Source organism: Oncorhynchus masou, chromosome 4, assembly GCF_036934945.1.
Source record: "Oncorhynchus masou masou isolate Uvic2021 chromosome 4, UVic_Omas_1.1, whole genome shotgun sequence".
NCBI classification, from domain to species: Eukaryota; Metazoa; Chordata; class Actinopteri; order Salmoniformes; family Salmonidae; genus Oncorhynchus; species Oncorhynchus masou.
In genome coordinates, this window is record NC_088215.1 from 7,939,978 (window position 1) to 7,963,026 (window position 23,049).

General features: G+C 40.8%; 2 protein-coding genes across 2 annotated transcripts; both read left to right on the forward strand.

Moving 5' to 3' along the window:
* The first annotated feature begins 1,270 nt into the window (after nucleotides 1-1,270).
* LOC135522545 (E3 SUMO-protein ligase CBX4-like) lies at nucleotides 1,271-9,604 on the forward strand. Its single transcript, XM_064948912.1, has 5 exons — nucleotides 1,271-1,571; nucleotides 1,759-1,802; nucleotides 2,914-2,979; nucleotides 4,648-4,714; nucleotides 5,007-9,604. Exons 1-5 carry the CDS (start codon nucleotides 1,503-1,505, stop codon nucleotides 6,447-6,449), a joined length of 1,689 nt encoding a protein of 562 aa, XP_064804984.1. The 5' UTR covers nucleotides 1,271-1,502; the 3' UTR covers nucleotides 6,450-9,604.
* Nucleotides 9,605-18,692: 9,088 nt separating this feature from the next.
* LOC135522552 (chromobox protein homolog 8-like) lies at nucleotides 18,693-22,432 on the forward strand. Its single transcript, XM_064948926.1, has 5 exons — nucleotides 18,693-18,850; nucleotides 18,949-18,992; nucleotides 19,215-19,280; nucleotides 19,428-19,494; nucleotides 20,684-22,432. The coding sequence occupies exons 1-5, from the start codon at nucleotides 18,782-18,784 to the stop codon at nucleotides 21,551-21,553; spliced, it is 1,116 nt and encodes a 371-aa protein (XP_064804998.1). The 5' UTR covers nucleotides 18,693-18,781; the 3' UTR covers nucleotides 21,554-22,432.
* The last annotated feature ends 617 nt before the right edge of the window (nucleotides 22,433-23,049 follow it).

Sequence of the window (23,049 nt, forward strand, 5' to 3'; positions counted from 1 at the left end):
GTGCGTGTGTGCGCCCGCGTGTGTGTACAACCGTGCGTGTGTACAACCGTGCGTGTGCGGTGACTATAGCCTACTTGTCAACATGTTCAACCTTTTTTCATGTTTCAAAAAGACAGCGGGCATAAGACACACAGCGGCAAAAACTGTGCTGTTGTAAGGTGCAAAAAAAGCAAACACACATTATGTTGCCTTTTCTATGTGCCAGAGGTAGGCCCATGCGTCTGTCGCCCAAAACGCAGCGGCTGGTGCCCGTCAAAGTCATGGCAGAACTAAACGCGGTGGAAGAAATGCCAACCGTGTTTAAGACTAACTGATGTGACCTACATATCTCTGACACAACCACGGGCCATTTGATGTGCAGAGAAATTTCACTAGATGCCCCGTACCGCGACACTGGCTCTCGAAAATGGCTTTACATATATGACCTTGTATAAAGAAGGACAGATCATATGGATGGAGAGGGTAGAGGGTGTTTATGGAAAATGCCTACCAGCACGACGCAGCATTGCTCAGCCATTGGGTATGTTAGCCAAGTCCCTAAGGCGAATAGCAAAGCTCACGTTTATGGAATTTCTTTCAAAGATCCCCGTGTGAAGTCTTTGGAAAACGATCATAAATAACCTGGGAAATCCATATTACAGTTATCACAATCCTATGAGGGTGATGATGGTTATTATTAGTATAATGTGTCAATTAGATAGGGGACTGATTAATACAATCTTCTATAGCTTAATCAGTGTGCATAATGTTGGTTTTCTATCGTGGTTCAATGCTCAAGGTACCATTTATTGTATCATTCAGTTATGGGCAACATAGGGCCTACCATACCCATAATTAACTGTTGCATATATTTGTTTTGGTGTGGGACCCCAACGTTGAATTTCAGTAGGCCTTTTGATGATGAGTCGCACACCAATGACAATCACTTCATTTATCCATCGGTTTCAGCCTTTAAGGAAATCATGGGTGTGTCCTTTAGAAATATCTATCATACACTTGTGAAAATGTTAATGAATACGTTAACAAATAGGCTACATTAATTAAAATAGATCAAAGGAAATGGTCATGAAGCCTTGATTCCTTTTTTCGTGATTTGGATGTCATGGGTAAAAGGCAAATATTCAGTTACAATTCTCAATTTGACATATCATAAAACAACATTACACTTTTCATAGTACCCTCTTGCAGTTCCATTTCACCCTACACATCCATGGGCTAAAGCATGAAACTGCCCCAGCCCCCAAATGCGCCTCCTCCTCCTGACGTCACGTCAATGGCTCTTTGCGTTAACAGTTTTCTGCGACCCCTTCTCGTGTGCAAAGCAAAACGTATCGCACTGCTACTGCCAACGAATTCCAAATAGAGTGAGAGGGAAAGAGAGGGAAGATCGGAGAGAAGGGAAATCTCCCGTATCAATTTGAACGACGGAAAAACAGCACACACGCGGGAAGGGTGACATTTTCTACAGGGATTGGAAGAGAAACCTTCCCTTTGCATCGAAAATGGAGCTACCCGCCGCGGGAGAGCACGTCTTTGCGGTGGAGAGCATCGAGAAGAAGCGGAATCGAAAGGTTTGAAAACACTTTAAATATATGACTGCTCAATATCCACAAACAGGGTTCTTTGGTGTCACTATACCATATATTGCGTAATTGATGGAAGTAAATGATGTTGTTGTTGTGTTTTTGCAGATAGACTATAATGTCAAAGAACCGCTTATAATCAAATGAACCAATATGTTCTCTCATCTGCGTATAGGGGAGGATGGAATACCTCGTCAAGTGGCGAGGATGGTCTCCAAAGTAAGTTACATTTTAAAATACTATAGCATACTTTAGTACTACCTTAGTAATGCAAATTAATATTTCAAGTTTTCAAGTGTGTGTGTGTGTGGCGCGCGGGTGCGTCTTTGCGCGCGTTGAAGAGAATGTTTGATTCGATCGATGGCGTTTAGGATGCTATCACTAATTGATGTGTTAAGTGAAAATTAAGGTAATGTGGGGTAACTAGCCCCCCAATAACATGTTCTAGTACTTAGCTCTTAAAAGCTATAATCTATGTATCTTATTTAAGTTAAATAAATCAAATATTGAAACAAAATGGCATTGCACATCTCACTATTAATATCCTCACTATGATGAGGTTTCGATGTAAGGTTCCTCTTTTCCTTTTCACACCAAATCATGTCCAAATGCTACAGTATATAGAAAAAACTGACAGTGTAACTCAATGGTTATTTGCAGATGACGTGGACATGCTAAGTTAGGTACCATTATCTTGCATTGGATTGCCCTAATGGTACATCTATAAAAAGTGTGTAGGTCTAAACGTAATTTGAATATATATGTACGTTTTTTCTAAATGACAATCATTAGATCACCTTACCTCAGAATCGTTTTGTTCGAGTGACTAATTTTTTTTTAGATTAGACGGGTGACAAAGTGGTTTCTGTGAGAAATGTAGGGGGGGCAGTTACTCCGGGGACTTGTTACCCCACGTTACCCTAATCGCCCTCATGGTTCCCATAAAGTTGCTGTTTTGCTTGTACTGACTTTGTGAAGTATACTTCCTAGCAATTATTAACACTTTATAATGACCTATTTCCAGAGTATAGGCTACACTTTGCTCTTACTTTATTACACATTTATCAATAATGTTTATGTTTCGTATGTCGGCCTATTTCATCAAGACTGACTGCTAACTGTTAACAGCTTACCTGATTACAGAAGTTGCCTAGCTACTTTACAATGGATTCTGTCTGCAATCAAGCGGATGACGGCCACTTTTGATATATGCTTGTTAGTTTGGTTGATAGAAGGCGACCTCTGCTGATGTTGATATTAATATCGCTCTCTTTCTCTCTCTCGCTCTCTCTCTCTCGCGCTCTCTCTCACACACTTTCTGTCTTAATAGATATAACACGTGGGAACCAGAAGAAAACATTCTCGACCCGCGGCTGCTTGACGCTTTCCAAAACAGGTGAGTTTGACAGACTCGATTTGACGTGACAACCTTACGTAGTCAATGGAGGTGGTTGGCACTGCTCTGTGCGTTTGTCTGTGCGTGTGCGCGCATAGAGCACCACTTCTATCTCATGGTGTGTGTAAAATGTGGCCTAATTGAATTACATTTTCCTATGGCAATGTTAAAACTTTTCAAAGCCCTAAAAAAATGACCTGATGCTATCACAATGTTTAAAAAAAAAAAAAAATGTAAAAAAATCTCAGTAGGCCTATAATAACAGTAGGCCTACACAGTGACCACACATATCAGATTGAAAACATTTTGTAAAGATTGTGTATGACTGTTACAATTTCGTGGTCGACCATATTGGACATTGAATTGTCCCTATGTGATATTCTTAGGCCTATAACAATAGATGGATTGATTTTAGTTTGCCCATGCCACAATAGGCTATCATCTTTCACAGGCTATATGCTTATCCAGACACCAGGCCCAAACATTCCTTGACTGCATGCTTTGTCTTATCCCCCCATCCCCGCTTCACCTCAGCATGCATTGGATGAGGAAGGCACTGATAGCAACATTAGATAGACAAAAAGGGCACTAGTAATTAGTAATAGTAATTAGTAATAGTAATTAGTAATAGTAATTAGTAATAATAGTAATTAGTAATAGTAATTAGTAATAATAGTAATTAGTAATAGGCAAAATCTCTGTAACAACCGTAGAAGCATCCGCTTGAAGACACCGTGTGCCTTTTCAAGATGCCTTGTTTGCTGGACAAGCGTTACTATTAACCGGTAATTGCTAAACCTCCTGTGGGGGTTTTCTGGACGTGAGCACACAACTACAACCATGCAGTGACTCGGCCTATGGTCGGGTTTGCTGTCATCCTCTCCCGCAGTGTGCCGCAAACCAGCTTTTAAAAAAGACAGGTCACTCAGTAGGGAAAATGTTGACGGAGGGCAGTGTCTGTTTTCGCCATTATCTCTGTCTCTAAATGGGGGAGTTTTTATTGTAGCTAATTACGTGACTCTCCAGGGGGCATCACCGGGCAGAGTACCAGGCTATGAAAATATACGGAGTCGCCACCGTAATTTGATGTGCGCAAGGAGGAGCGGGGGGGGGGGGGGGTGACATCAGTCCTCATTGGGTATTGACTTACTGCTCTAGAGTGAGCATGGAAAACAGTGGGCTATAGGGAAAATAACCTATCCACCCGTTACATAGTCTATAGATGCGTAGTTAATTCAAGCCCTGAATCTATTCCATCCTTCTATGGATTGAATGTTGAACTAAAAACTATTAATTGCATGTGGAAATGATTTTGGAGTAATGCAGATTTAGTCGGGCCTAAACCATATTTGAAATGAGAAGGACTTTGATATACAGCAATGCCTGGTAAACGAGTAATACGGATAGAAGCCTGTAGGCCCTGCACTACATAAATGATGAGGTTTGTAATTCATGTCTCGTGGGTTCAGTTAGAGGATCTAGTGGTAAACAGGGGGATTTGACTGAGGGGTATTCCACTGATGTTTCATGTCACCAATTAGGATGAAATGGTGCATGGGATTTCCCCCATAAATGACTGCGTTGCATTGCGCTATTTCATTATTGTTAGTACATCACCGTTATTGTGGATGGTTTGAGTGACATGGTGGCGGTTTCTGCCTTTCACAGGGAGAGATACGAGCAGCTTATGGGATATCGCAAAAGAGGGCCAAAGCCAAAGCACCTGATGGGCCAGGTGAGTCTTCACATATTTTGGAGGGGACAATTAACTCCTGTATTACGATACATTTGATCAAATAAATGTTACAATTATGTATGAAAGGCCCTCACAGAACAAAACACGAGTTTAGAACTAAACACAAGTTTAGAACTAAACACCAGTTTAGGGCTCAGGACTCACCCAAAGGTCATCTAGAGGAACACCATTTGATGATAGCATTTTCCCAACCTTCATTACAGAGAGAAAATCAGTCAGATGGGGATGTCAACAAGTCTATCAGTTAACTAACAGCTGTGTTTTTCCGCAGGTCCCGTCCTTTGCCCGGAGATCCAGCGTCCTCTCAGGCCTTCAGGAGACCACCCTGGACGAGGACAACCGGCAGCAAGTGGACCCCATCCAGACAGTGCGCTCGCAGACCCAGCAGTACCAGCTGAACAGCAAGAAGCACCACCAGTACCAGCCCCTGCTGGCCAAGGAGAGGGATGCCGAGCAGCAGGCCAACGGAAAGAAGAAGCTCTACTACCAGCTCAACAGCAAGAAACATCACCACTATCAGCCTGACCCCAAGATGTACGACAGCACCCAGTGCATGAAGCCAAGGGAGGCCACCAAAGCTCCGGAACTGCCCACCAACCACAGCTGGAACCTGCCTCCCGCGCTGCAGCAGAAGTGGGTCCGGGACAAGGACTCTGGCTGCCTGAGCAAAGTCAAGGATATCACCATGGAGCTAAAGAAGCTTCCGGCTCATCTCAACGGCCCCAGTGGCGAATCGGAGCAGAGCAAGGCCACGGCCAAAGAGGACGCACCGCTGCTGGAGGCCGACGGTGTCAGCGACAGCAAGCTGAAGATCGTCAAGAACAAAAACAAGAACGGACGCATCGTCATTGTCATGAGCAAGTACATGGAGAACGGCATGCAAGCGGCAAGGATTAAAAATGGAGACGTGGAAACCCTTGGCGAGCCGCAGCCGGACAATAATGATGATGCAGCAGAAAATCAACTTGAAAAGATGAGGCTCGTCCAGAAACTGGGTCTCACCAACGGATTCGCGAAAGACTGCAACAAAGGGTCTAACAGATCTAACGTATTTAAGTGTCCTGCTGACAAGGTCGACTCGCCCAAAATGGGGCTTAGTGCGACAGAGCAGAATAAACATTTCAATGTCAGGGTTCAGAAGGAGGCTACAGAGGATCAGCTCCTGCAGCTGACCGACAAACCTAACCTTGCCCCTTGGCCCATTGAGATGGGGGTTCATAGGACTCAGCCAGGAAAGGGCTCTTCTCCAGCCCTCAAACGTCACCTTTCGGAGGCAGACAAGGGCGAGGACCGGGGTGGCTGTAAACAGTTTCTAAACTCCCGGAGTATCAGTATACCCTGCACTGTGTCCTCACCTCCTCAAAGCAACTCCACGGACCAAAATGGCCACAATGGCCAGCAGGAATACGACTTCCTGGAGTCGAACCAGGACGAGCCCATGGACCTCAGCTGTGTGAGGTCCAGACGGGAGGCTCCAGTTCCCACAGAGCAACAGGTGGCTCCTTCTGCCGAGGAGGAGAAGACTGCCGAACAGACAGAACCGCCATTGGCTATCACAACAGAACAAACAAAACCGCCATTGGCTATCACAACAGAACAGACTGTGGAGGAGCAGCCTTTTGCTTCATTCAAGCCTTTCCTTGGGAATATAGTCATCACGGATATTACAACAAACTGTCTCACGGTGACATTTAAGGAATACGTTACAGTGTAACGAAGCTGACAAAAGACGATCTGAGGACGAGGGATTAACAGCAACTGTGTGAATTTGTACAAATGTGTGTTGGAACATATTGGTATTTTTAGATGTTTGAATGTAAATAACAACCTTTAAAGTTTGCATTAAGTGGGGTTGTGATTCATTTTGTTTGGGGTTCTTAACCCTCCTATAATTTGCATGTACGTAACTTTGGCGTAATAATTCTCTAAATGAGACCCAGAGTTTTTGTCATACTTGACGATATAGGCTTCTAATTGAGTTACAAACTACTTTAGTACATGCTATTTTGACACATGGTATCAGGGCTCAGTGACAAAGCACTTACTCATGTAAATATGATTTACTTTTGACAAAGGCTTTATATCCGTTTTGGTTTACAGTCTTTGTTTCAGGTCTATATATTGAGAAAGAAAAAGTCTATGTATTGATTATTGGTAAATGACACCCTCTTTCAGTTTATTTGCCTGCGTGTGGTGTGTGTGTGTGTGTGTCTGTGCGTTCATGTGTCGCGACGTTGCAAAATGACGGGCTGTGTGTGCGCATGTACAGTACCAGGCAAACATTTGGACACACCTACTCATTCAAGGGTTTTTATTTCTTTATTTTTTTGACTATTCTCTACATTGTCGAGTAATAGTGAAGACGTCAACACTATGAAATAACACACGTGGAATCATATGTTAACCCCAAAAAAGTGTTTATATATTATATTTTAGATTCATCAAAAGTAGCCAACCTTTTGCTTTGATGACAGCTTTGCACACTCGTGGCATTCTCTCAACCAGCTTCATGAGGAATGATTTTCCAACAGTCTTGAAGATGTTCCCACATATTCTGAGCTTTTCCTCCACTCTGGGGTCCAACTCATCCCAACCCATCTCAATTGGGTTGAGGTCGGGTGATTGTGTAGGCCAGGTCATCATTCTTGGTCAAATAGCCCTTACACAGCCTGGAGGTGTGTTTTGGGTCATTGTCCTGTTCAAAAACAAATGATAGTCCCACTAAGCGCAAACCAGATGGGATGGCGTATTGCTGCCGAATGTTGTGGTAGCTTTGAATTCTAAATAAATAACTGACATTGTCACCAGCAAAGCACCCCCACCCCATCACACCTCCTCCATGCTTTACGGTAGGAACCACACATGCGGAGAGCATCTGTTCACCTACTCTGCGTCTCACAAAGACATGGCAGTTGGAATAAAAAATCTCAAATTTGGACTCATCAGACCAAAGGGCCGATTTCCACTGGTGTAATGTCCATTGCTCGTGTGTCTTGGCCCAAGCAAGTCTCTTCTTATTATTGGTGTTCTTTATTAGTAGTTTCTTTGCAGCAATTTGACCATGAAGACCTGACTCACACAGTCTCCTCTGAACAGTTGATGTTGAAATGTGTCTTACTCGAGGCTGGTAACTCTAATGAACTTATCCTCTGCAGCAGAGGTAACTTTGGGCCTTCCTATCCTGTGGCAGTCCTTGTGAGAGCCAGTTTCATCATAGCGCTTGATGGTTTTTGCGATTGAACTTGAAGAAACTTTCAATGTTCTTGGCTGACCTTCATGTCTTAAAGTAATGATGGACTGTCATTTCTCTTTGCTCATTTGAGCTGTTATTGCCATAATTTGGACTTGGTCTTTTACCAAATAGGGCTATCTTCTGTATACCAACCATACCTTATCACAACACAACTGATTGGCTCAAACGCATTAAGAAGGAAAGAAGTTCCACAAATTAACATTTAACAAGGCGCACCTATTAATTGAAATGCAATCCAGGTGGCTACCTCATGAAGCTGGTTGAGAGAATGCCAAGAGTGTGCAAAGCTAGGGTGGCTACCTTGAAGAATCTCAAAAGAAAATATATTTTGATTTGATTAACACTTTTTTGGTTACTACATGATTCCATATGTGTTATTTAATAGTTTTGATATCTTAAACTATTATTTTACAATGTAGCAAATAGTTAAAATAAAGAAAAGCCATAGAATAAGAAGGTGTGTCCAAACTTTTGACTGGTACTGTGTGTGTGTGTGTGTGTGTGTGTGTGTGTGTGTGTGTGTGTGTGTGTGTGTGTGTGTGTGTGTGTGTGTGTTTGCAAGATGGACAGATTCAAACTAGGAAGGTAGAAGTCTGTTGCTTGGACAGATCGTGCCACGTGAGACGACAGGGAGAGGCAAACAAACAGGGCCTCCCGGCTCAAACTGCACAAGTCAATGAAGGACCTTGGAGTTAACATGTACTTTGCACTGTTGTAGGCTGGCTGAGGGGGGTGAATGGCTGCTGCGAAGGGGATGGCCTTAGCCTCTTATCTGAGGGTAAATGTTTAGGAAGATAGATATTACTGGTTTCAATTATTGTAAATATGTGAAATACCCACTGATATCATTCATTCCCTGTAGCGCTGTAACAATGTGGCATTTTAGATATAAATTCAAGTCCCATTGGCCTAGTTCTTTCTTCAAGACCCATAACATGGATACTATTCATTTTAAAACAACTCTATGTTTATAATTGATCCTATTTATTGTAGCTATTCACTATTAATGTGAAACATGAAGGGAAGTTGGAAACGATTTATGTAGTATTCATTTTTAGAAGGTCGTGTAGGCCAACTAACAATCACATTCATCCCTGCCGTTTTGTTGGAACTAATGATGACTTCGCCTACATGTCATATTCAGAATGTAAACTACAGTTAACACAGGTGGCCTTTCCTGTTCAATGCATTTAAGGAAATGTCCGGCTACTCTTTTATTCACCCTGTTTTCTTCACTCTCCGTTATAACTAGAAGTACAGAAGTAATTATGAATCCCTGTTCTCATAGCCTACACTCTAAAGCTTATGCGTTTGATAGGCCTGTGGCCTTTTGTGGGCGTATACCACTGTTAATGTTTCAATGGCATTCAGTGTTTTCATTGCAAGGGCAAGGTATATGGTATCCTAGGCTAGTCTATTGCCTATATTGGTATCATTAAAAAACATGAATTCATGGGACCTTCTCAATGTTCTGTTTGAAACCCCTTTTCAGCACTTGGTTTTATCAAATATGCATTGTAACTGCTTTCAGAGGGACTTTGTTGTTCATGTGAACAGACTAAACTGAAAAGGCTTCTTCTGATGTGTTTGGCAAGAATAAAATGGTAAGAAAGTTATGTGCCGAATCTCTCTTCTTTATGGGCTACGTGACTGTGCATGATCAGATGTTAGGGTGATACAGATCTACTAAATTGTCTCAAGGGTGTCTTCAGGTGAGCAAAAGACGATGAACTGCGGTCTTGCAACACAATCTTGTAGAAACCGCATTGCTTGCTTCTTGCACTGGCACTCATCACAGGCAGGAGGTTAAAATAGATGCAGAACTAACCTCACTTCCTGGGCCTGCTGCAGGGCTGGCCCTAAGTGAAATTTTGTTGGGTGCCCCCCCCCCTTGCGGGCAAAACATTTTAGGGCCTATTGCCATGTCTTATTCCGATGTAATATGATGAGTGAGAGTCACTAACCAGTGATTTAAAGTACTTAAGTAAAAAATAATTGAAAGTACTAAAGTCATTTTTTGGGGGGTATCTGTAGTTAACTTGACTATTTATATTTTTGACTACTTTTACTTTTACTTCACTACATTCAAAGAAAATTATATACTTTTCACTCCATACTTTTTCCCGGACACCCAAAAGTACTCGTTACATTTTGAATGATTAGCAGGACAGGAAAATGGTCCAATTCACACACTTATCAAGAGAAGGTCCCTGGACATCCCTACTGCCTCTGATCTGACGGACTCACGAAACACATGCTTCGTTTGTAAATTATCTTTCAGTGTTGGAGCGTGCCCCTGGCTATCCGTAAATTACAATAAACAAGAACATTATGCAGTCTGGTGTGCTTAATATAATGAATATGAAATGATTCATACTTTTGACACTTAAGTATATTTGAGCAATTACATTTATTTTTGATACTTAACTATGTTTCAAACGAAATAGTTTGAGACTTACTTGAGGAGTATTTTACTGAGTGACTCACTTTTACTTCAATAATTTTCTATTAAAGTATCTATACTTTTACTCAAGTATGACTTATTGGGTACTTTTTCCAACTAACTATATTATTGGGGACCCCTTGGTGGTCAGGTCCCCTGTGCATATGCCCTGCGTGCCTAGTCAGAAAATTTGACCATGGTTACTATGAGTTTAGATACCTGGCTAGATTCATTCATCAAACAAACAAAAAATTGGGGAGGTTTGGGGTGTGTCACTTATGCCTAGGGCCGGCCCTGCCTGCTGAATTTAGATGATTTATTGATCAAATCAAATCCAATTGTATTAGTCACATGTGCCGAATACAACAGGTAGACCTTACAGTGAAATGCTTACTTACGAGCCCCTAACCAACAGTGCAGTTTAAAAAATACAGATAAGAAATAAAAGTAACAGGTAATTAAAGAGCAGCAGTAAAATAACAATAGCGAGACAATATACAGGGGGTACCGGTACAAAGTCAGTGTGCGGGGGCACTGGTTAGTTGAGGCAATATGTACATGTAGGTAGAGTTAGTAAAGTGACTATGTATAGATGATAACAACAGAGAGTAGCAGAGGTGTAAAGGAGGGGGGGGGCAATGCAAAGAGTCTGGGTAGCCATTTGATTAGATGTTCAGGAGTCTTATGGCTTGGGGGTAGAAGCTGTTTAGGAGCCTCTTGGACCTAGACGTGGTGCTCTGGTATTGCTTGCTGTGCGGTATCAGAGAAAACAGTCTATGACTAGGGTGGCTGGAGTCTTTGACCATTTTTAGGGCCTTCCTCTGACATTGCCTGGTATAGAGGTCCTGGAAGCTTGGCCCCAGTGATGTACTGGGCTGTTCGCACTACCCTCTGTAGTGCTTTGCAGTCGGAGGCCGAGCACAAAGGTTAGCAGCAAATCTAGACAACTCCGTAGACATGTGTTGGTCACACTCATTATGCAATAGTGCTTTAAGACGTGTCAAAGACGTTGGGGCAAATGCATGTAGGCCTAAGGACAATCACAGTTACCTAACTGCTCTTTTACAATAAGCCCTCCTAGTTTCAGATGACATCTCATCCATGGTCAGTTTATTAAAATATATATATATATATATATATATGTTGAAGGACAGTATCTTATCTAATTCCATATTCCAAGCTGACTAAACTCAACTCTATTGTGAAGCTTGTTTCTGATGAACTCCACCAACTCCACTTTATTCACCCAATGTCAATACTTCAACATGTTTTCATTATGAAACGCTTACCTTGTACCTGTGGTTGTCCTCTGTCGTTGCATGCCTTTCTTTGTTTGCTGAAATCCATACTTTTTTAAATAAAATGTTAATCAAATACAACCACTGACTGTTTCCTTGTTGGGATTCAATTAGCGCATGCACATTTGTGCTGAGTTCCCATCTCAGAGCAACAGCAATGAGCAAAATGTCTGCGGTTGTATATGATTCATGTTCATTGAAAAAGTATGGATTTCAGCAAACAAAGAAAGGCATGCAACGACAGAGGACAAACACAGGTACAAGGTAAATGTTTTATAATTTTGCAAACATTTTGTATCGACCTTGGGCAAATGGAAGTAGTCAGATCTGAAGTCCACAAAGCCTGGTCTCTACTCAACTCTGTTGCTGGAGTTAATCAGAGACTTCCTTTGTCGTGGAGTTGAGTTTAGTCAGCTACCTTATTCCAGGGTACAACCCCATAATCCATGGTTGTTGTTCACATGTGAGGAAATTACTGAGTTTCTAGCCTAGGCCTATGAAATCCACCTTGGATGCATATGGTTTCATTCCCAATGTGTATGAACCTGTCCAACAAAACTGTTTGTCTGTATGCAAACAAACTGTTTGTCTATAGAAAGCCTATTAATCAACACCTGTAAGGCCAACGAGGCCTTTTTCGCCTATGTAGGCTTATTTGCAAGCATATTAATTAGTTTTGTTTCAATCGGGTGGCTCCACAGGCTTGTAGTCTACTTGTAGAAGTTGGCACAAGAATCTCCCCCGAAAAACATTCACTGGGTGGCATTATTGAAGCATTAAAATTGCTATAGAATTATAGGCTGCAGACCGATTTCCATCGAGATGATTTACCATGATGCGTCATTAAACCATTTATATTGAAGGAATAAATTGATATGCCTCCTATAATTGCTCATAAATGAACTTAACTTTGGAAACTATGCAGAGACAATTAAATCTATAGGCTCCGCTCATATAGCTTACACAATCTAAGTGGGGGTGACAATGTTTAGCTGATCAGATGTAGGCCTAAGAAGGCTACATGACCCGAAAAAAGCCACATTTTCACAAATCAGTCGTTGCCCACAATAATGGGAATTAATAGGGCCAAAAAATAATACCGCTGCAAATATCTCGCTCTTCAACTAGCCAACTTGATCTGCCTCCCCATGCCAACTCTTCTCCCCCGCCAATCCATTCTCATAAATTATTTTGAAACATTTTGAAGTTATATGGACAATGTGGTACCAAATTGTAAAGAGCAGAGTATCTAGTTAAAAAGTGACCGGGTTTATATGGCATGTTTTGTTGGCCTAATCATTTTTTCCGAATTGCAGAGATTGCTGCAATGATTTCGCATGCACCTTTGACATTAATTTTTTCCCGAAAAGGAAAACGTGTGTCCCTGCCCTAAAAACAAGTTCCATTAAAGTCCGTATACTTTTTGGTCCAATTTGTTTGAAGTAAAGCATGTCCTCTCTCTAACCTGCACACACACACACATACACACACATTTGCTAAATTGGAGATTGAGAGGAAATCTATGTATTATAGGAAAATGTTTCATACTGGATTGGAGTGATGGAATTGTTTGTTATTTTACAATGGCACTGAACGTTTTCTCATTCATAAATCCATCGGCTGTTGCTGTGTATTTATTTCCCGGTTGTTTGTTCATGCATGATTCAAATGTTGTTTTGTTGTCTATAAAGCCAATGTTTCTGTGTACCCTACTTATTTGACAGTGTTGGCAAACAAATGTTGACATTTTGGCTTATATTGTAGCTATGCCCTGCATTTGTCAAAATGAGAGTCTAATTTATGTGGGAAAATATGACAAATGAGGTCAACCTGTGGCCGATTTATCATCTGTCTTCCCCTATTTGTCATGCAGTTTTTTGATATAGTAGATTTACAAACGCAACTAGGGACAGTGTAAAGAGTGTGAAGAATTCCAGTTAAATTATCATCAACATGGCGGACTGACTGTAAATTGAGTCGTGGCAGCTGCACAGTCGAGAGCAAAAGTTGCCCTTAGCCCCTACGCCTCATTGCGAAACTTCAGGGATGATGTGTCGCAAAAACCCATCGCCTTGACAAACCACAACCGCAGAGCAGAAGCTTTTACTCTCGACCATTTTATTTCATTCCATTGCCGCGGAGCCCCCGAATAAAACAAAAAACTGCTATCGACACCTTAACGCGCAGAGAACGAGAGAGAAAATGGCTGTCTCTTTAAGTCTATCCAGCTTATTTTTTTATCGAGGTTTTAAAATGGGCGCATGTGACACCACCGAAACCGATATAAATTAAATAAATTAGATATCTTAATGTTATAAGATTAATGTCTGTAGCCTAACTGTCTGGAGACCATAAGTAAAAAATGTTACCAGCCTGCCAACGGAACAAACCCAACCCATTTTTGTTAAGTGTCGGCTCTGTGGCAATATAACAAAACTATTAGCGTTTGCTTTATTATATTACATTATTAGATACATTCTATTCTTGTTGCCTCCAACCATAGAGATATATTGTATAATAGTGTTCTAATTCTACAGCCCTATCCGCGCGAGCGGTGATCTCTTTTGGCAGTCTATTTCAGTCATCTCAGAATGTTCACAACTTTGTTGTTTTTGCAACCAATGTTACTTCATTTAGGCCTATACATTCCATTCTCTGTGAATTGTTCCTATGGGAATTATATTATTCTAAATTATGTTTGGAAACGTTTGACATTATGAATATGCTAGTCTATAGTAACGCGTTGGGTCTTGTGGATTTAATGTTGTACTATTGTTTCTTTCCACAGATACCTTTCACAGATACCTTGGCTGGCCCTGTAATTTATACAATTAAGCTCTATCGAAACAAACAGAAGTTGCCGATGCCTCTTTCTCTCCCTCTGCGCACACATTCCACATCCCTCCTCCTTATCAGCAAAAAGTGTAACCTTTAACTTTTGTGTTGGCAATATTGTGTGCACGGCAATGTGATCTCGGTTAGAGGCCTAATGAAAATAGCTTGAAGGTCTTGGTTATAGATGTGACTTCCTTTAATGACCAACTGGATGAAAATAAAGGTGACATTTTAATTATGTCCGATGCAAAATGTGACAGATGTTGGCCAAGCTTTTAGACAACTAGCCCCAAGAAGTTGTGTTGTTATGCAAATTTCACAAAAAAATAATTAATAAGCACAGAGGACTTGAAATACATGATAACTGTGTTTCTGTGTGCGTGTGTGTGTGTGAGAGAGAGAGTGAGTGAGTGCGTGCGTGCGCGCTTGTGGCAATTATGTGTTCGCGTGTCTGCATAGGAGAGAAGAAATTAAAATTCGTTCTTCACTTTGTGCATGATGTCCTTGCCTTTGCATGAGGTTCGTTTTTTGCTTTTCTGAACGATAGGTAATGGCGGTTGCCCAGATACGAGCGAACCAATAATCTTCTAACAGGTCGACCATGCACCCATATATGGCTGCAACCACGGCTGCACTGCAGTCGCGCGGAGACCAATGCTTACCCCATAAAAGGAGTCCCGCAGCCCGTCTTCCTCCGGTAAAGCGATGCACAAAATGTATTACTGGCATCATGTTTGCTTGTGGAAAAATGCATGAGACAAAATGAAAACCTAATGTAAATGCATATGACGAATAATAACACGAGGGACGGTACAATATCCCATCTAGCCTATTTTCTGCATGTCTTTGTCCTGTACTTCTGCTATTTCAACAGGGATTTTGAGAGCATTTACATTAGGAAATTACTTGTAATTGACGAGATGTTGATATGTCTGCATGGGTGCCGTCATGGGCCTAATTGATATCATAACAAACAATGCAATAACATGCAATGATTGGCAAAGAGGGGGTCCTTTGTTTCAACCATATCCATTGTAGTTTATCCATTGCAGCCTGTCAGCGCAATATTGCCATTAGCCTATTGTGATTTCCAATGGATCAAGATTGACCTATAGGCGTGTAATTAAGCAATGAAGAGTCTGTTTCGTGGTTTAGGCATGAAGTCAGCGTTTGAGATTCACTTTGTGTATGGACTGTATGGACCTGCATGTCTCTAAGCTTTAGGGTGGCCCGCTATACATTTAAATCGGCATGCATGCTACACTGAAACAACCATTAGTCTATCTCAGTTAGGTTATTCAATTATATATAAGGCCTGCCTCTTCTCTCCATTCTTGTCGAGGAATCGGAAAATGGTATTTAAGTATTGCTTATTAGTCGAGATCAGATGATTTGAAATAGATTATGGCTGGGTCTATCAGGGAAACAATGTTATCATAGGCTTATATGAGTTTTCTCCTAAAAGAGTTGCTCACGGGGGCCAAATGATCCCAGAGAGTAAAAGCCATGCTTTGACAATGCAAACGTATTGAAAGGAGACAATGCCAATACCAAAGTTGTAGAAAACTTTGTTGCTCTTCGCATGTGCAAATAAACTTTGACCATAATAAAGGCCGACATCTGAGACATATTTTAATCAATATACTTTTTGTCAAATGGTTGTGCGTCCATCTCAATTCATGTGTTGGCCTTAACAGCAATATTATCCGATTGATTCGCCTATCTGATATAGTTGTATTTATATGACTTGGCATAGTTCAACCTAATTAGGAAATCATCATTCGTATGAGCCTATATTCTTAAATGGAAGGATGTTTGTGTTAAATGAATGCCTTTTTGTTCGTGGAATTTAGTTCATAATGTAGGTCTGTAATCTTGTTTGAAAATCAATCTGAACTTTTAGAGTCTGTTTTCTTTAAGGGAACTTGGTGATGAGGTCTGAATTAATATCAAGTTTCAAGAGCATACGGATATGTTATTTTTAAATATATTTGCGAATGATTTGTAGATGTGTGATCAGCCAAATAGCTGTCAGATTAAGAAAATCAGTTTATCGGTCAATTGCACACAAGGTCCAACCGAAATGTGATTTCTACTTTTAACCCAAACCGTTCATATAAGCCTACAGCTTTTGTGGAAAGGTGCAGGGGGCTGCCACAACTGGGCGCCCGGGGAGCTATTGTTGTGAGAGGTTAAGTGCCTTGCTCAAGGACACAACAACAGGCAATGGAATCTAGGATTTGATAGGCCTACCAGCAAACCTCCGGTTGCCAGCTCACTTCCCACCAGACCCGGGATTCTAACTGGCAACCCTCCGGTTGCTTGCTCGCTTCTAACCACTAGGCTACCTGCCGCCAATCAATTGGTGTCGTGAGTTTAACCTTTAGTTGAATGCACTGAAAATTTATATTTAGACAAATTAATGCTCCGACAAAAAAAAAATCGAATGGAAAGTTTGACAATAATCCAACACGCGGGACATTATTGAAATGGACCTTTTCCGATCCGACAAGTCTCATGAAGCTTTTCAGTTGAATCTGTGCTATAATGCCATATTAATTTTATTTTAGAGAAATAATATTGAAATAGTAATGATAATACAGATAATAACAATAATAATAATATTATCATTATTATTAGTATTAATAAATAAACAATTAAAATAAATATGTAGGCCTATCCAATTAACAATAACGATAAATACAAGGATATTATTATTATTATTATTTTATCTATTTTGTCTGACAAACCTGTCTTTCTTGTACATATGGCCTATATATTCCACATACTCCTTCAGTTGTTGCTCTAACGTGGATAAACGCAGTAGGCCTGGCTGACTGATTTATGCTGTGTAAACAACAGGATTTATCACACATGTGTCTAATTATTTGAGCAGATCGTAATGAAAGTAAGCAAATTATTTAAAGCACTTATTTCAAGTCAGCGAACTCATTTTCCAAGGCTGAATTATTAGAGACCGCAACTCACGAGATTTTATGGTTAGTTTTAAGTGACGGGTTCGTGGAAATTATAGACCTAAATATATCCCTTGTTGAGTGGTTGTGCTATGATCACTTGGTGTTGTGAGTTGAAAATATTTTTGCTTAATTGAGGCCCATGCAATGGCCTACAAGCTCTATTCTAAGCTTTTGTTTTTCTATATGAAGCCTAGCCCTACTCAACTAATTAGACTGCATAGGCCTACTTCCATACCCTAACTCAAAATATTGGCCAATGTCTGTTTCGCTCAACTTTTAATAGGCTATAATTACAATATTTTCCCGATTGGTCTAAAGTTTAAGTTCAGGTTAATTCATTTTATTTGAGGTCCTACCTAACAATTTGATGGCAATAGCCTACTCAAACACTTTAAAGGCTATAAATTAGGTAAATACTTACGGCTAAGCTAAAGGTGGAATGTGTTCTCTGATCCCCACATTTAGACATCTTCGATTGTGTTCGTTGAATGAAGTCAAACGTGTATGGAAACTGTAGCTTAGGTTTAAACGAATATCCTACTGAATGGAGACTATAATTGACACCATTTATTGCGAGAGAAAAATACAAAACTGTAGGGATCAAGAGAACTAGAATAAGGATAAACTATTGCACATGAATGTGATCTATAGTCTATGTTCTATTTAGACATAGGGCATTTCCTTTAGGCCTATATTGTCCCCTAGTCTCTTCATACAATTTACCTTACCATGACTGTAAACTATTGATTAGGAGCACTTTAAACTGAAATATTGTGTGACAGTTCAGTTGATAACTGAAATGTGCACACATTCAATCTGCTTTCCTTCACCTCTTTGGCGTATTACATTTGAGGAGCGTTGCTCCCATTGTTCATTTATTTTCATTCAGCACATGTTCTGCGTTATATATCTGGCGACATATGTTTTTAAAGATCTCCGAATAATCCGAGTAATTGATCCACCGCGCTAATGCCACCATTTTCCCCTTAAGAATTTCCAGAAGTGGACGCTCCTCCTACTCACCTAGCAACCGCGGGCACGTAGCAACGGGTAACCCAATGGGCTTACTCTAAATGGTTCCACCGACTGCGGTTCCTAGGCAACACATATTTTTTTGATGACGTCTTTTCTGTGCAGGAGTATTATGGGCTGTCTGGAATTCACTCCGCGAGACAGGGGAGAAAAATATCTAGCGTTCACCACCAAGCTTTAGCTAACGGTAGCTGGATTGAAGTAAACATGGAGCTGTCTGCAGTTGGGGAACGGGTTTTCGCAGCCGAATCTATCATCAAACGGCGAATAAGGAGAGTATGTGAAACACATTTCCCTAACGTGCATAATATACTTTGATGCGCTACTGCAGTTCCCTAACGAAACGTTATTTTTCTATTTCTGATGACACGCAGGGTCGAATGGAATACCTTGTGAAATGGAAGGGCTGGTCACCGAAGTAAGTTGCGTTGAATTTAATGCTAGAGAACCTTGCTTCTACATGGATGTTGCTGGCTGCTAGCTGTAGTGTTCGCTTGCTAGCTAGGTGGCATCTGCTAGTGACAAAGTCAGCGCAGCACGCTGGCAGTGTTAGCAAGCTAGCTAACGTTAGCCCGTATCTTCGCTTGCTTTCCCAATGTAGTGGAAAACTAACCTCTGTCAATTGTATTTTTCTCCATAGATTTAGCACTTGGGAACCGGAGGAAAATATATTGGACTCCCGCCTCTTCGTCGCATTCGAAGAGAGGTAAATTGTATGGATATGGGCCTGTTCATGTTGTACATTCATTGCATGCAATGTTAGCTGCACAGCAAAATAAAATGCATCCGTCACGCAAGTCGCCTATTGCACTTCACTCTCTTGATACTCAAAATGGGTGTCTTGCTGTTCCAGGGAGCGCGAAAGGGAACTATTTGGGCCCAAAAAGAGAGGCCCGAAACCGAAGACATTCCTGCTAAAGGTAGCTATGTTGATATGCATGCATTGTTGAAAATAATCCATCCAACACGCAATGATACTGTGGAATCTACTGAATTTAGGGCTGCATGGTTGGACACGATTTCTAGCATGTGGCATGTAAACAGACCACAGTCTCCACCCACTGTGTATCCACAGGTTCTTCATCTGGTTAATATATAGCAGTTGTTGCACTAATGTAAATATGCAAGTTTGAAGGATCCCAAGTTTTCCCATGAGAATCGCCTTGTTTTCTACCGGTATTAAGGCACATTATATTTAGTGCTAGATGTGTATTTGTGTAGGTGTGAATGTGTATTTAGGGAGACTAATTAGTTAGGCTGGTACTAATAGACCTTTACGTTTTTTTTAAAACCGAATCATGGTAAATTGGTTGGATTGACAGGTAGCCAAATTGATCAATAAACATGCCAGGTTAATTGTTTATATTTCGAAATGAACTCAATTTAGGCCTACACGTGTGGAATATAAAATGTGCTTATAAAAGCGAGGGTATCGTCTATTCGGGTGTGCATCGATTATTCGGCACGGTTAAAAGTTAGCACGTTTTGACGTGTAATCATCAGTAAAGCAATCATTACAGCTAAGACCAAAAGTTTGCATGGGACTGGTTTTAAATTAAATCTTAAAATCTGAAGACGTCATCAAACGAATGCGCGTGTCTTTTCACGAGAGCCGACTATGACAATTGCTTAATACCAGCATCTGATGGCTGTTTTCAAACTGAGCTGCAAAGACATGTCTAACAAGTAACTATTGTGTAAGTGTAAAAGTGCTAGCCAACTGGTGTAGCCTGTAAATTCTTCAGGGGATATAATGACAAGTAAAGATTTTGTCTACTGTCTTCATTTATAATTGTGTACATGTATTGTTGCAATTATACTCTTTGTTATAAAATTGTTTTGCTAATTGCAAGTGCACATTTATTAAGCCATTATAAAGCGGCTGGCATACTCTTAGTATATATCTTTAATGACAAATAAAGAGTGTCCTCAACTGACATTTTAAATTCGTCTTTATGAAAGAGAACATTATACCCACTGAAATTGGAGAAGTGGAAAAACATTTCCCATATTGCCATCGGCAATAGCCTACTTTCAATTTTCCATCTTTGTTGATAAGATTTTCCCCCGTTCAAAAATGTTTCTTCTCTGGTTTCCTTCCCCGTTTAGGCACAAGCTAAAGCTAAAGCCAAATTGTACGAGTTCAGGAGCGATGCAGTCCGGGGGATACGCGTCACCTACCCGACCCCAGAGCCTGTCATCACCCCCAGAGCGCGAGAGGGGCTGAGGGCCGTGGTCCCCACCATTTTCCCACCCAGCACTGTCAACAGGGGCGAGAGTGTGCGGGTCAGGCCCCCAGAACCGGTCCGAGAGCACCGTCAACCAGTCCTCCAGAGGCCCCCAGGCCCCAATGACTTTGTGATTGTCCCCAAGAAGAGAGGGCCCAAACCCAAGCTGCGATTTAAGGACAATCCCTTCAACTCTCCCCCCGCCGCCCTGTCGCCCCCAAAGAGGAGGGCAGAGGAGCAGGCGACATACGGCCCACTCAAATTGGCCAAGCTGGGCCTGTCCGGTGGTGAAGAGAGGGGGTCTGAGATGAGGGGGATTAAACTAGCCCACAGGCACCAGGAGGAGCTGGGTGGTTATCCCCACAAGCAAATTAGGCCCGTGGCTAGTGGGAGCACACAGCAGCACTGCGGCCCAGACAGGGGCATGTTGCACTCACACAGAATAGGCTCAGACTCCCAGGCCTGCAGGACTAAAGAGTGCCCCTCAAACTACTTATCCCCTCCCCAACTAAAGCACCTATCCAAAAAGAATGTGCATCAACCCAGCGAAGACCATCCACAGAGGGGGAAGCCTTCACTCATCGCCAAAATCCCTGTGTCGCGGATCCTAGGCCATACGGATGAGGTGACTTGGAAGCCTTGCTTGAACAACGTGGAGAAGGTTCTTGTGACTGATGTGACCACAAACTTTTTGACAGTGACTATCAGGGAGAGTAGCACAGATCAAGGATTTTTCAAAGATAAAAGATGATTTCCTCTGATTTTAATTCTCTTCAGCTCTGTCAATCTTGTACCAAATTATTTTGAAAAGTCCGTACTTTATAGTGTCATTTATCATTCAGATTTTTTATGTAATGTATAAAAGCAAATTACAGGATTGTATGTGCAGATGTGTGTATGTATATATATATATATATATATATATATATTAATTATAGTTGGAAGTCTAGTAAATGTAATGACCAAAATTAAAGGAAGTCCATTTGAAGCTAATCACCACCCGTAGGCTATTTGAAAGAGTTGCATGCCTTGTGTACAGCGTTTACTTGTTTACAAATGGCTTTTAGTTTTCAACTATCCGCTTTTAAACAAACAATATACTTTGTCAGACAGGCTATAATTATGTCAAGCTAGTACCTTTTAAATGTTAAGGAGGTATAATGGGGGCGCATTTGTCATTTGATTTCACATGTCAGTGAGAAAAACAAATATGGATAAATTCTAAACCAATTATAGTGTGAACTATATGTTCCAGGTCATGTTGTTTCAATTTGAGGTGTAGCTTACCCTATTCATTGCAAAAGTTTATCAAGCACTTTTTTGGAAGGTTTAATAAAAAGTGAATCAAATCGATGTCTTGTTGACCTAATGTCCTCTATAAGAGTTTATATAGCCTTTACAATGCTATAGGCCAGCAGATGTCGGTCTTGTTTCCAGATTTTATAAACTGTTAATAAAAATGGGAAAGCTGCTTGATGTTTATGACGCTGTCTTTGTCGAAGAACATAAGGTCTTTCTGTTGACATCTGTGTTGGACATATAAATCAGATGCTTTCAATGTAACAGGATGATCACAACCTGATGTCACAGTTTGTTTTTGAGATGCTTTCCAGTAAACTTGTTGCAATTGTCTCTGTTTCTGGTTGTCATGATTTCGACCAACTGATTTTAAGATTCCTTTTTTGCCTTGGTTGTGAAAAGGACTGATGAAAGTTGCAAATGTACTTTATAGAATTACAGGTTTCAGAAATATTTTTGGGGAAATGTTTTTTTTATTTTATTTAGGAAGCTGCTTTAGTTCGCATGTTTCCCGTTGTCCTAATTTCAAATAACGTTGACCATATTTCGAATTTATAGACCAATTGCAGGAATATGTTTACCTCGTCTTTGCCGTGGTTCATAATGACATTTTCTTAGCAATATTGTAGTGCCAATTATAGTGGAGAAATAGGTCCTATTTTTCGTTGAGATTAGTGCGTTTTGGCAACGGTCCACAAAGGCCTAGAAAGTCAAGACCTTGGTTTATATATTTTGTAATGATTCAGATTTTTTCAAAACAAATCAGGAAGCAACTCAAATCTATAGGCCTATTTGGTTTCATTAAAAATAGAATACTACTTTCACTGTCTTATTTTTATTAAAATGACAAAGATTGCTAAAAGAATGGGATAGTAGGGACTCAGAGACAGCTGATAAAGCATTTTAATACGAGTTTTATATTGAATTCTATTTAAATTGTGCTGTCGT

Excerpts from the sequence above, each read along its gene's own strand:
- LOC135522545 (XM_064948912.1), top strand. The coding sequence starts at position 1,503 with ATGGAGCTACCCGCCGCGGGAGAGCACGTCTTTGCGGTGGAGAGCATC. Across the intron at positions 1,803-2,913 it reads TGGCGAGGATGGTCTCCAAA|ATATAACACGTGGGAACCAG; the intron begins GTAAGTTACATT and ends CTGTCTTAATAG. Across the intron at positions 2,980-4,647 it reads CTTGACGCTTTCCAAAACAG|GGAGAGATACGAGCAGCTTA; the intron begins GTGAGTTTGACA and ends TGCCTTTCACAG.
- LOC135522552 (XM_064948926.1), top strand. The coding sequence starts at position 18,782 with ATGGAGCTGTCTGCAGTTGGGGAACGGGTTTTCGCAGCCGAATCTATC. Across the intron at positions 18,851-18,948 it reads TCAAACGGCGAATAAGGAGA|GGTCGAATGGAATACCTTGT; the intron begins GTATGTGAAACA and ends GATGACACGCAG. Across the intron at positions 18,993-19,214 it reads TGGAAGGGCTGGTCACCGAA|ATTTAGCACTTGGGAACCGG; the intron begins GTAAGTTGCGTT and ends TTTTCTCCATAG.